Below are 14,169 nucleotides of genomic sequence, written 5' to 3'. Positions count from 1 at the left end.
CGGAGTTCGAATCTCCTCCGGTATGGCTGGAAAACATTAGGGACGTGTTTCCACAAGACACCTGCCATCCATGTTCACCTATCAGTATAAAATGGGTACCTGGGTGTTAGTTGACTGGTGTGGGTCACATCCTAGGACAAAACTGACTTAATTTGCCCAAAATGCTCATCACAACAAGTGGCTTTCTATACAGTAGTATGTCCCTGATGTCAGCTAGGCCTGTATACCATGCACGTGTACTTGTAGTAAATAAAGATATTATTATTATTATTATTATTATTATTACCCTGAGCACTGAAACACCCCAAACCATGAGCGTTTGGTGGTCCCACAGGCGTAGCGTGGGTCTAGTGGGTTGCTACCTCTGGGCTGGTACACACATCCCCCATGGTTACAGGTGACGGTGAAGGTTGTTTCATCACTCCAAAGTACTTCAGACCACTGTTGAGGATTCCAGTGAAGATATTTCTTTGCATAATCCAGCTTACATTTCTTCTGTGGTTTGGAGAGGATCAGTTTCTTAACCTGGCGGTGACTACTGTAGCCCAGTTCTGACACACGTCTGTTAACAGTTCTTACGGACACCTCTGAGATAAGATGTGGGGTTCTTTTCTTTCAATTCTCTAGCAATTATCTTAGGTGTACTCTCTAACTGCTTCTTTAACACAGTTAACCCTTTGAGGGTCGACAGGCCCTCTCAGAAACTCGTTCTCAGGGTCGGCCAAATTTAAAAAAAAAAAAAAGAATAATTTTTTCTTATGAAAAGATAGAGAATCTTTTCCCGATCATAATGACACCAAAATTATGAGATTTGATGGAAAACTTACGGAATTATGCTCTCGCGAAGTTAGCGGTCTCGGCGATGTTTACGCATCGGCGATTTTGCCCACTTTGAGCCCCATTTTCAGCCAATTCCACTGTACTAGTCGACAAAAAACATGAATATTTCGCTAGAACTACGTTTTTTCTACTGAATAAGTGCAAGAAACCACCCATTTACCATTTTCAGCTATCCAATACAGTGGTCAGAATTTAACAATTTTGCCAATTTCACACAAATTTCAAAAAATGCCAATTTCCGAATAGGGTCCAGAACAAACAAAAAATACATTCCTGGCACTAAAATGACATTTCCTCTGTTCATTAGTCACGTCTCAAGGCCCCTCTTACATTCTTTTGCTTTCCACTTTGAATTTTTATTCTCACAAAAAATAGAAGATTTACTGTTATGCAGACTACTGCATTAGTGTAAAAAATGGTATAAATCATATTGGCACACTTGAAAAAGAATATTAGACTCACCAGTTGACGTGTATTGGACGCTTGGCATGATTTGTTTACTTTTGAACTTTGGTAAAAATCGAACATTTGTGCTACTTTGAGCTCAATTTCAAGGTACTTTTCATTGTAAAACCAGTCCAAATCATCTCAATTTCTGTGATATGCCTTCCATTCTATAAAATGAGACCAAGAAAACTAGAATACAACAATAAATACCATACGAAAATACATTGCAAAGTGGCTGTTTTATTCCAAAAAAACGGTCAAAGTTTTTTTTTTCTCTTATACACTGTGTGCTGCAGGATTTTTTTTATACCATGCACACTGCCCACAAAGACCCATTCTTTCATATGGAGGCCTACCAGCCTTTTCCCGCGAGATTTGACGGTGCTAGAATTTATGCGTACTAGTACGTCAAAAACCCCTGCTCGTAAGACGTACTAGTACGTCTGAAACCCTCAAAGGGTTAAGGTACAAACAGATGTCTTCTTCGAGAGGCCAGGCCAAGGTTTGGCAGACGGTAACTCAACACTGCCACCAGCCTTGAAACGTTGCACCCAGTTCCTCACTGAACACACACACACACACACACCAACATTCTCTACTATTTCTTTCGTCTGGTTCTCAGCTTTGTGAAGCCCAATGATTTGAGCTATAGTTTCTTATATCCATAACCAAAGGGAACACCGGACAAAAGATGGGGTGGATGAGAGATAAAAGTGTAACACTTCCTCTCACCATGGCAGTCACGTGAGCACTGAGGAGTCACTGTGGAGTGTGGCAGCAGGCTGTGACATCATGCTAATGGCTGCTACCCGGCACAATGAACCGATGAAAAAGCCTTTGATTTTCGTCAAGACATTATGCTGGGGAGCTCACACGGCATAATGCCATGACTAGCACTGTATATTTTATCAGTTAATTATGTTGCTCTACCAACTTAGCAAATTCATCTAAACAGCTGTCAGCACCAACCTTGTCTGCAGATGCTTTATAACCTGCAGCTTTAGTCTGAATAATACTAAACATTTCTTAAATATGTACAGGAGAAGCAAGGAGATTTGTCTATATGTCCTGCCATGCCCTAGACTTATCCACGAGACCTTTCAGTTGTAAGCAGACTGCACTGACTATTGCAATTAACCAAAACAATCACAGTGGCCACATTCAGTAATAATGAACTTCTATTAAATAATGCATCACAAACACATAATAACTGTAAAATATTATACTGAACCTGCAATCTTGTACACTTCACAATGCTTCCAGTCAGTCTTCCTGAAGGGACGGAACAACCTTCTTCGTTGATTGGATGAATTATTCTCTTGATGAGTGGTGGACCTCGCAATTTGAAATATGGAAGGGTATGCTTGCGCTTCAGAATTCCTCGTAATTGGGAGATAATGATGGAGTTGAAACGTGGAATGTGTAGACCAAGGCTTGAGTAAACCTCAAATTCTACCTTTAAAATAATAATACATTACATATCATGTGTTATTCATATGAATTTCTGTACAGAATGTTCTGCAAAAATATCCAACATTCAGAGGTCTCGTGTTATGTGTGGGAAGCACTTTGTACCAAGCAAAAATGTACATATGACAGAAAAAATGAACTCATATAATGAACAAACGTTAATACTGTCCACATGAATTTCACTTATCATTTTACAAAATATGAATGTGCATTATGGTTCTTAGGAGTAGTAAGAATGGGAAAGGTGAGTCAGCTAAATCTGCTAAGAGAAAGGTTGTGATGAAACTGAGTAGAAAATCTGAATTACTGGATATACTTTAATGATAATATGGCAAATTCCATCATATTTTTTAAAGTTTAGAATTGAACACCTTGCCTAACATTGATGTGTCAACTCCCAAGAACAATTTGCCTCCATTATCTTCTATCTAACACACTCACACAATCCTGTTGAATGTTAAATCCCCTTGCACACAAAGCCTCTTTTACATTTCCCTCCAACCTTCCCTAGGGCAATCCCTAGCCCACCTTCCCCCCACTACAGATTTATACACCTACCAAGTCATCCTATTTTGCTCCACCCTTTCTAAATGTCCAAACCACCTCAACAACCCCTCCTCAACCCTCTGAATAATACTTTTAGTAACCCTGCACCTCCTCCTAATCTGCAAGCTACAAATTCTCTGCATAATATTTACACCACACAATGCTCTCAGACATGACATCTCTACTGCCTCTAGCTGCCTCCTTGCTGCAGCATTGACAACCCATGCTTCACACCCATATAAGAGTGCTGGTACCACTATACTCTCATTACAGTCCCCTTTTTGCCTCCATAGATAACATTCTTGGTCTCCACAGATGCCTCAATGCACTAAGCACCTCTTTCCTCAATTCTATGATTCACCTCATCTTTCACTGACATATCTGCCAACAAGTCCACTCCCAAATTTTTCAACACCCTGGCCATCTCCCAATGAGGCCGGGTGACAAAGAAAAGAAAGAAACAGTTTCACCATCATTCACACATAATCACCGTCTTTGCAGAAGAGCTCAGATATGACAGTTCAGATGTCACTCCAAACAGCAAATATCCCAAACCCCTCCTTTAAAGTGGAGGCACTGTCCTTCCCATCTCCAAGATTCAAGTCCGGTTAACTGGTTTCCCCAAATCCCTTCACAAAATATTACCCTGCTCACACTTCAACAGCTCGTCAAGTTCCAAAAACCATTCGTCTCCATTCTCTCCTATCTAACATGCTCACAAATGCCTGCTGTATGTCCATGCCCCTTGGACACAAAACCTTTTTTTACCCCCTCCCTCCCTCCATCCTTACCTGGGATGACCCCTACCCCTTCTCCCCTCCACTTCATATTTATACACCTTCTAAGTCATCTTATTTTGCTCTATCCTCTCTAAATAACCAAACCATCTCAACAAACCCTCCTCAGCCCTCTGAATAATATTTTTAGCAACTCCACACCTCCTAATTTATAAACCATGAATTCTCTGCATAATATGTACACTACACATTGCCCTTAGACATGACATCTCCACTGCCTCCAGCCTCCTTTTCAATGCAGCATTTACAACCCATGCTTCACACCCATATAAGAGTATTGGTACCACTATACTCTTGTACATTCCCTTCTCTGCCTCCATGGATAACATTCTTTGTCTCCAAATATCTGAATATGTTCCCAAATACCTGAACATATTCACTTCCTTCATAGTACCTCCTTCCAATCTGATATTCAATCTTTTGTTACCCTCATCACCTTGCTCTTTCCTATGTTTACTTTTAATTTCCTTCTTTTACATGTGCTCCCAAATTTGTTTACCAATCTTTGCAACTCCTCTTTAGAATCTCCCAAGAGCAGAGTGTCATCGGCAAAAAGCAACTGTGACAACTCCCAGTTTGTACTAGATTCTACGTATTTTCACATCACACCTCTCTCTCCAACACCCTAGCAGTCACTTCCTTTACAACCCCATATATAAATATGTTAAACAACCATAATGACATCACAGATCCCTGCCTAAGGCCTGCCTTTACTGGAAAACAATCTCCCTCTCTCTCTCTCCTACATACCCTAACCTGAGCCTATCCTCATAAAAACTAATTGCTTTCAGTAACCTACCACCTATTCCATACACTTGCAACATCTGCCACATTGCTCCCCTATCCACCCTTTCACAGGGTATATAATGCTATCCACCCTTCCATAGGGTGGATACCATTATATACACCACATTAATTGGTAAGACTTAAATATTTAGCCAGTATGCACAAAACCACTATCTGTTACTTCCAGAGCGACGATAAGTACAGTAGGACCCTGCCTCACAGAGTTCCACTAATACAGATACATGTATTTCAAATTATGACCAAAACTCGCTATACGGATCTCCCCACCTAACTTTCTAATATGGTCACCGTGCCCCACCCAGTTTTTTACATTTTCCCTGAGCTCCATGAGCACCTCTCCATTATGTCCAGAAACTTTCCAAAATTTCAAGAGTTTTAAAGTTATTTCATGTTTTATATATACTCTGATAATTATACTTAAGTGTACCTTTACCTAAATAAACTTACACACTGTGCTTGCATGCATGTACACATTAAAATTGCTAAGAGTGTCTTGTTATTCTTGAGAAAGCCATATTAATAATGATAATAATAATAATAATATGCAATAATAATCACTCAGAGGCGTATTAAATGTCATATACAGTGGACCCTTGGTTATCGGCCGTAATCCGTTCCAGAAGGTCGGCTGATAACCGAAATTGCCGAAAACCAAATTAATATTTCCCATAAGAATTAATGGAAATACAATTAATCCGTTCCAGACAAAAATATTAACAAAAAAATCATTTTTTTAACAATTACGTAAGTATTACATACCTTTAGTGAAGGCTAATGCTGGAATCTGGAAGACAGGGAAGAGGAAAGAGGGAGGAGTTAGTGTTTGGAAGGGGAATCCCCCTCCATAAAAACTTTTAGGTAGCAAAGCCTTCTCTGGGGTTACTTTCCTTCTTTGTCTTTTAATGCCACTAGGACCAGCTTGAGACCAGCTTGAGTCTCACAACAAATCTGTCCATAGAGGTCTGTTTCTGGCATCTCTTTAAGATTTCCCTGAAGTGGGACAGGGTTTTGTCACTGAACATGCTGCAGACATGGCTTGCTTCAGCTTGGTCAGGGTGGTGTTTTTCTACAAAAGCGTGCACCCTAGTCCACATTGCACACACCTCTTTAATCTGTCATTTACTGCTACAGTACATTCATTACTTACCTTAAAATATTTGTAGTCTTAATGTAGGGCAAGAGGTGAATAGTATTTATCTGTAGGAGGTCAGTGTAGGTAGCGGTAGATGTAGGTACAGTACACGTACGTAGCCCCCCCTGGGCTACACTACACAGCTATATTATTACACTACACAGCCATATTATTACACTACACAGCCATATTATTACCATGTTCACTGAGTTTAATCATTTCTAACAACTACCTTTAGATGCCATCATAAACAAAGGGAGAAGTAATGAATAATTCATGCCGAGAATTGTAAACAAACGCATATGAAGGGCGGTTACCGCACCAGTCGCCAGATTCACAGTTTTCTCTAACCGCTGCATCACAGAAAATTTAAAATTTACTCACCACCCCACTCTCCACTCGATATATAAATATTGCAGGTTTATATGCTATGTTTATATGCTACATATGTAACGTGTTTCTTATATAATTTTGAAGAAAATATCATAGATGGATTAATGAAAATGTCTATATTAACGTAAAATAAGACATTTAATGTGGCAAAGAGTGATTATTAAATATACATTGCAAATAATAAACATTGCACGTTTATATGCTATGTAACGTGTTTCTTATATAATATTGAAGAAGATACAATAGATGAATTAATGAAAATGTCTATATTAATGTAAAATAAGACATTTAATGTGGCAAAGAGTATTACATATACATCGCATATAATAAACATTGCATGTTTATATGCTATGTAACATGTTTCTTACGCAATTTTGAAGATATAATAGATGGAGTAATGAAAATGTCTATACAGTGGACCCTCGCATAACGCTATTAATCCGTTCCTGAGAGCTCAATGTTAGGCGAAATTATCGTTATGCGAATTAATTTTCCCCATAAGAAATAATGGAAATCAAATTAATCCGTTCCTGGCACCCAAAAGTATGAAATTTTTTTTTTTTACCACATGAAATATTAATTTTAATACACACAAACTGAAGAAGACATGCACAGTTACATTACACTTACCTTTATTGAAGATCTGGTGATGATTAATGGGATGGGAGGAGGGGAGTGTTGATGGTCTTAGTGTTTAGAAGGGGAATCCCCTTCCATTAGGGCTTGAGTTGTCAAGTCCTTTTCCGGGGTTACTTTCCTTCTTTTAATGCCACTAGGACCAGCTTCAGAGTCACTGGACTTCTGTCACACAACATATCTGTCCATAGAGGTCTGTACCTCTCGTTCATTTATGACTTTCCTAAAGTGGTTCACAACACTGTCAGTGTACAGGTTGCCAACATGGCTTGCAACAGCTGTCTGAGGGTGATTTTCATCCACAAAGGTTTGCACTTTAAGCCACATTGCACAGATTTCTTTAATCTTTGAAGTAGGCAACTTCAATTTCTCTCTCCCCTCCTCCAAAGAAGTTTCCTCAGGTCTGGCCTCTTGCTGATGAAGATGATCTAGCAGCTCATCAGTGGTTAGTTCTTCATTGTCCTCCTCCACCAACTCTTCCACATCCTCCCCACTAACCTCCAACCCCAAGGACTTCCCCAATGCCACAACTGATTCCTCAACTGGCACACGCCTCTCAGGGTTAGCCTCAAATCCTTCAAAATCCCTTTGGTCTATACATTCTGGCCACAGTTTCTTCCAAGCAGAGTTCAAGGTCCTCTTAGTCACTCCCTCCCAAGCCTTACCTATAAGGTTTACACAATTGAGGATATTAAAGTGATCTCTCCAAAACTCTCTTAGAGTCAACTGAGTTTCTGAGGTCACTACAAAGCACCTTTCAAACAGAGCTTTTGTGTACAGTTTTTTGAAGTTTGCAATAACCTGCTGGTCCATGGGCTGCAGGAGAGGAGTGGTATTAGGAGGCAAAAACTTGACCTTAATGAAGCTCATGTCCCCACAAAGTCGCTCTGCCAAGTCTGTAGGATGACCAGGGGCATTGTCTAACACCAGGAGGCACTTAAGGTCTAATTTCTTTTCAGTTAGGTAATTTTTCACATTGGGGGCAAATGCTTGGTGTAACCAGACATAGAAAAAGTCCCTAGTGACCCATGCCTTACTGTTTGCCCTCCACAGCACACACAAATTAGCCTTGAGGATATTCTTTTGCCTGAACGCTCTGGGAGTTTCAGAGTGATACACTAATAAAGGCTTCACTTTGCAATCACCACTAGCATTGGCACACATTAACAGAGTAAGCCTGTCTTTCATAGGCTTATGTCCTGGGAGTGCCTTTTCCTCCTCAGTAATGTAGGTACTGCTTGGCATTTTCTTCCAAAACAGGCCTGTTTTGTCACAATTAAACACTTGTTCAGGTTTCAGTCCTTCACTGTCTATGTACTCCTTGAATTCCTGCACATATTTTTCAGCTGCTTTGTGGTCCGAACTGGCAGCCTCACCATGCCTTATCACGCTATGTATGCCACTACGCTTCTTAAATCTCTCAAACCAACCTTTGCTGGCCTTAAATTCACTCACATCATCACTAGTTGCAGGCATTTTTCTAATTAAATCCTGATGCAACTTCTTAGCCTTTTCACTTATGATCGCTTGAGAGATGCTATCTCCTGCTATCTGTTTTTCATTTATCCACACCAATAATAGTCTCTCAACATCTTCTATCACTTGCGATCTCTGTTTCGAAAACACAGTTGCACCTTTGGCAAGAACAGCCTCCTTGATTGCCGTTTTCTCGGACACAATAGTAGCGATGGTTGATTGGGGTTTACTATACAACCTGACCAGCTCGGAGACACGTACTCCACTTTCATACTTAGCAATGATCTCTTTCTTCATCTCTATAGTAATTCTCACCCTTATTCCTGTAGGGTTGGCACTAGAAGCTTTCTTGGGGCCCATGGTCACTTATTTTGCAGACGAAATCACCAAAAACTCTGTAATAATACGAAATGTTCCGATTGTATGCTTGGATGTTACCGCGGAGACTGGCTTGTAAACAATGCCACCGGCGGAACATGAGAGGCTGGCTCAGGCCGCACATAGACGCGTCTCGGACGAATAGCGTTGAGCGAGCTTTTTAGCGCTATACGGATTTAAAGTTATGTGATGCCAACGTTATGCGAGGGTCCACTGTATTAGTGTAAAATAAGACATTTAATGTACCAGCAATTATTATTAAATATACATTGCATATAAACATTGCATGTTGTTATATACTACTATATAATGTGTTTCTCTGGGCCCATGGTTGCTTATTTTGCAGTTACACTCAATCAATAACCACAAAAAACAACAGAATACACACGTATAGCAAAATGTTTGGATGAATGATCAGAAGCTTCCTCACTCGCCCAGAGACAAAGCCAAACTGACTCGCAAGCGGCCCCAGCCGGAGGATGGACGCCTCCCAAACGGCTGATAACCGAATTAACAGCCGATAACCGGGTGATGAAAAACCAGCCGATAACCGAATTGGCTGATAACTGAACCAGCCGATAACCGGGGGTCCACTATGATATTTTTTTTTCAAAATTATAACAAACATACTACATAACATAAACATGATAAATACATCCCACAGTAGAATAAATTAACAATAATAAGAGATGTTATGTGCATGAACTAAAACCAGACACGTTCATCTGCTTGTTTACATAACTCCGCGTCTCTCTCCTCTCTCATTTACTTGTTCTCTCTCTCTTGTTTTACCTCGTTTACTCACCTCACCCTACATTAAGACTACAAATATTTTGGTAGACAGCAACCATCCAGGGAGGTACTACCGTCCTGCCAAGTGAGTGTAAAACGAAAGCCTGTAATTGTTTTACGTGAAGGTAAGATTGCTGGTGTTGTTTGTCTGTCTCATGAATATACAAGATTACAGGTACATCTTGCTACTTCTACTTACACCTAGGTCACACTACACATACATGTACACATTTATTTATACACTCTCATCTGAATTTTCTTTGAATTTATCTTAATAGTTCTTGTTCTTATTACTTTTCCTTTTATATCCATGGGGAGGTGGAACAGAATTCTTCCTCCGTAAGCCATGTGTGTCGTAAGACGTGACTAAAATGCTGCGAGCAAGGGGCTAGTAACCCCTTCTCCTGTATAACTAAATTTAAAAGGAGAAACTTTTGTTTTTCCTTTTGGGCCACCCCACCTCAGTGGTATATGACTGGTACATTGAAAGAAGAAGAAAGAAATGTATGAAAGAAGGGAAGGTACCTAGGGATTGGCAGAGAGCATGTATAGACCTTTTAAATAAAGGGGAGGGGGACAAAAAGAGACTGTAAAAATTATAGAGGATTAAGTTTACTGAGTTAAAGGTAGTAGCAAAGTTGGTAGAATTACCGACACAAGTTGCACTTGTGTCCTTTTACTTTACATAAAGGTAGTAGGTTGGTAGACAGCAACCATCCAGGGAGGTACTATCATCCTGCCAAGTGAGTGTAAAACAAAAGCCTGTAATTGTTTTACATGATGGTAGGATTCCTGGTGTCCATTTTTCTGTCTCATAAACATGAAAGATTTCAGGTACATCTTGCTACTTCTACTTACACTTAGGTCACACTACACATACATGTACAGTGGACCCCCGCATAACGATTACCTCCGAATGTGACCAATTATGTAAGTGTATTTATGTAAGTGCGTTTGTACGTGTATGTTTGGGGGTCTGAAATGGACTAATCTACTTCACAATATTCCTTATGGGAACAAATTCGGTCAGTACTGGCACCTGAACATACTTCTGGAGTGAAAAAATATCGTTAACCGGGGATCCACTGTATATGTATGTATGTATGTACGAATATATATATATACTGTATATATAAATAAATAAATAAATATATATATATATATATATATATATATATATATATATATATATATATATATATATATATATATATATATATATATATATATATATATATATTTTTTTTTTTCAACAAGTTAGCCGTCTCCCACCGAGGCAGGGTGACCCAAAAAAGAAAGGAAATCCCCAAAAAGAAAATGCTTTCATCATCATTCAACACTTTCACCACACTCACACATAATCACTGTTTTTGCAGAGGTGCTCAGAATACAACAGTTTAGAAGCATATACGTATAAAGATACACAACATATCCCTCCAAACTGCCAATATCCCAAACCCCTCCTTTAAAGTGCAGGCATTGTACTTCCCATTTCCAGGACTCAAGTCCAACTATATGAAAATAACCAGTTTCCCTGAATCCCTTCGCTAAATATTACCCTGCTCACACTCCAACAGATCGTCAGGTCCCAAGTACCATTCGTCTCCATTCACTCCTATCTAACACACTCACGCACACTTGCTGGAAGTCCAAGCCCCTTGCCCACAAAACCTCCTTTACCCCCTCTCTCCAACCCTTTCGAGGACGACCCCTACCTCGCCTTCCTTCCCCTAAAGATTTATATGCTTTCCATGTCATTCTACTTTGATCCATTCTCTCTAAATGACCAAACCACCTCAACAACCCCTCTTCTGCCCTCTGACTAATACTTTTATTAATTCCACACCATTTCCTAATTTCCACACTCCGAATTTTCTGCATAATATTTACACCACACATTGCCCTTAGACACGACATCTCCACTGCCTCCAACCGTCTCCTCGCTGCTGCATTTACCACCCAAGCTTCACACCCATATAAGAGTGTTGGTACTACTATACTTTCATACATTCCCTTCTTTACCTCCATAGATAACGTTTTTTGACTCCACATATACCTCAATGCACCACTCACCTTTTTTCCCTCATCAATTCTATGATTAACCTCATCCTTCATAAATCCATCCGCCGACACGTCAACTCCCAAGTATCTGAAAACATTTACTTCTTCTATACTCCTCCTCCCCAATTTGATATCCAATTTTTCTTTATCTAAATCATTTGATACCCTCACCACCTTACTCTTTTCTATGTTCACTTTCAACTTTCTACCTTTACACACATTCCCAAACTCATCCACTAACCTTTGCAATTTTTCTTAAGAATCTCCCATAAGCACAGCATCATCAGCAAAAAGTAACTGTGTTAATTCCCATTTTGAATTTGATTCCCCATAATTTAATCCCACCCCTCTCCCGAACACCCTAGCATTTACTTCTTTTACAACCCCATCTATAAATATATTAAACAACCATGGTGACATTACACATCCCTGTCTAAGACCTACTTTTACCGGGAAGTAGTCTCCCTCTCTTCTACACACCCTAACCTGAGCCTCACTATCCTCATAAAAACTCTTTACAGCATTTAGTAACTTACCACCTATTCCATATACTTGCAACATCTGCCACATTGTTCCCCTATCCACTCTATCATATGCCTTTTCTAAATCCATAAATGCAATAAAAACTTCCCTACCTTTATCTAAATGCTATTCACATATATGCTTCAATGTAAACACTTGATCTACACATCCCCTACCCACTCTGAAACCTCCTTGCTCATCCGCAATCCTACATTCTGTCTTACCTCTAATTCTTTCAATTATAACCCTACCATACACTTTTCCTGGTATACTCAATAAACTTATTCCTCTATAATTTTTACAATCTCTTTTGTCCCCTTTCCCTTTATATAAAGGGACTATACATGCTCTCTGCCAATCTCTAGGTACCTTCCCCTCTTTTATACATTTATTAAACAAAAGTACCAACCACTCCAACACTATATCCCCCCCTGCTTTTAACATTTCTGTCATGATCCCATCAGTTCCAGCTGCTTTACCCCCTTTCATTCTACATAATGCCTCACGTACCTCCCCCACACTTACATTCTGCTCTTCTTCACTCCTAAAAGATGGTATACCTCCCTGACCAGTACATGAAATTACCACCTCCACTTCTTCCTCAACATTTAAAAGTTCCTCAAAATATTCTCGCCATCTACCTAATACCTCCCACTCCCCCACTCTATTTTTAACTGACAAATCCATACTTTCCCTAGGCTTTCTTAAACTTGTTTAACTCGCTCCAAAATTTTTTCTTATTTTCATTAAAATTTCTTGACAGTGCCTCTCCCACTCTATCATCTGCTCTCCTTTTGCACTCTCTCACCACTCTCTTCACCTTTCTTTTACTGTCCATATACTCTGCTTTTCTTATAACACTTCTGCTTTGTAAAAACCTCTCATAAGCTAACTTTTTCTCTTTTATCACACCCTTTACTTCATCATTCCACCAATCACTCCTCTTTCCACCTGCCCCCACCCTCCTATAACCAAAAACTTCTGCCCCACATTCTAATACTGCATTTTTAAAACTATTCCAACCGTCAAAAACTGCGTGTCTTGATAGCAGTAGAAGGAACAGAATGCGGGAAATAAGCGTGTGCAACCATAAAGTGCATATACTCCTTTGAACAAACAAAAAAGGAATATCAGTGAACACTAAATAGGAAAATATGGATTATTGTGTCACATAGAGAGTGCCGGTGGAGAAACAGTTACCGTGGGAAATAGACCTGACCAGCACTAGTGAATTATTGCCGGGTGTCGACACAAGTGGAAATAAACGAATATCGATCTATCTATCTATAAGTAATATAGTGAGTGACAAGGATATATATGTGCAGTGGCATAGTGAACTAAATTGTAGATAAGAGTAATCTAAATTATCCCCAAGTATAGCGTACAACAGTGTAGAAAGGGGAATATCTTACAAGCGACTGGCACTAGCGAACTATTGCCAGAGGTCCAGTGAAGTGTTAATAACGGATAAGTAACTACTATAGTCATAAGATATGAAACAAGTGATGGTAGCATTGAGGTGCAGGGAATCACAGCATACATAAATTGAGCATACAACCGTTACCTCTACAATATATAGTGTAGAAAGGGGAATATCTTACAAGCGACTGGCACTAGCGAACTATTGCCAGAGGTCCAGTGAAGTGTTAATAACGGATAAGTAACTACTATAGTCATAAGATATGAAACGAGTGATGGTAGCATTGAGGTGCAGGGAATCACAGCATACATAAATTGAGCATACAACCGTTACCTCTACTAAACAGGAAATAATCTTTTCCTTAGAAGTGTAGGGGGAAGTTAGCGTAGGCCTAACTAAGTGAAGTGTGGCAGTGTGGGCAAGTCTGCCGGCTCACACCCACCCTGCATACA

General features: G+C 39.6%; 2 protein-coding genes across 6 annotated transcripts in view; one reads left to right on the top strand and one right to left on the bottom strand.

Annotated features, from left to right (window-relative positions):
• Positions 1–14,169, bottom strand: part of Pdzd8 (PDZ domain containing 8) — a 138,441-nt gene that overhangs the window by 92,899 nt on the left and 31,373 nt on the right. For all 5 annotated transcript variants that reach the window (XM_053773036.2, XM_053773037.2, XM_053773039.2 and 2 more), the window contains exon 6: positions 2,519–2,743. In XM_053773036.2, coding sequence (XP_053629011.1) covers positions 2,519–2,743 — 225 coding nt within the window. The remainder of the gene's footprint in view (positions 1–2,518; positions 2,744–14,169) is intronic.
• The window catches only part of Ppt2 (palmitoyl-protein thioesterase 2), a 529,716-nt gene that overhangs the window by 494,750 nt on the left and 20,797 nt on the right, over positions 1–14,169 (top strand). The gene's annotated exons all lie outside the window — the stretch shown is intronic.

This window comes from Cherax quadricarinatus, chromosome 9 (assembly GCF_038502225.1).
Source record: "Cherax quadricarinatus isolate ZL_2023a chromosome 9, ASM3850222v1, whole genome shotgun sequence".
NCBI classification, from domain to species: domain Eukaryota; kingdom Metazoa; phylum Arthropoda; class Malacostraca; order Decapoda; family Parastacidae; genus Cherax; species Cherax quadricarinatus.
Note: the sequence above shows the minus strand (reverse complement) of the source record. Positions and strands in the feature narration are given on the sequence as shown.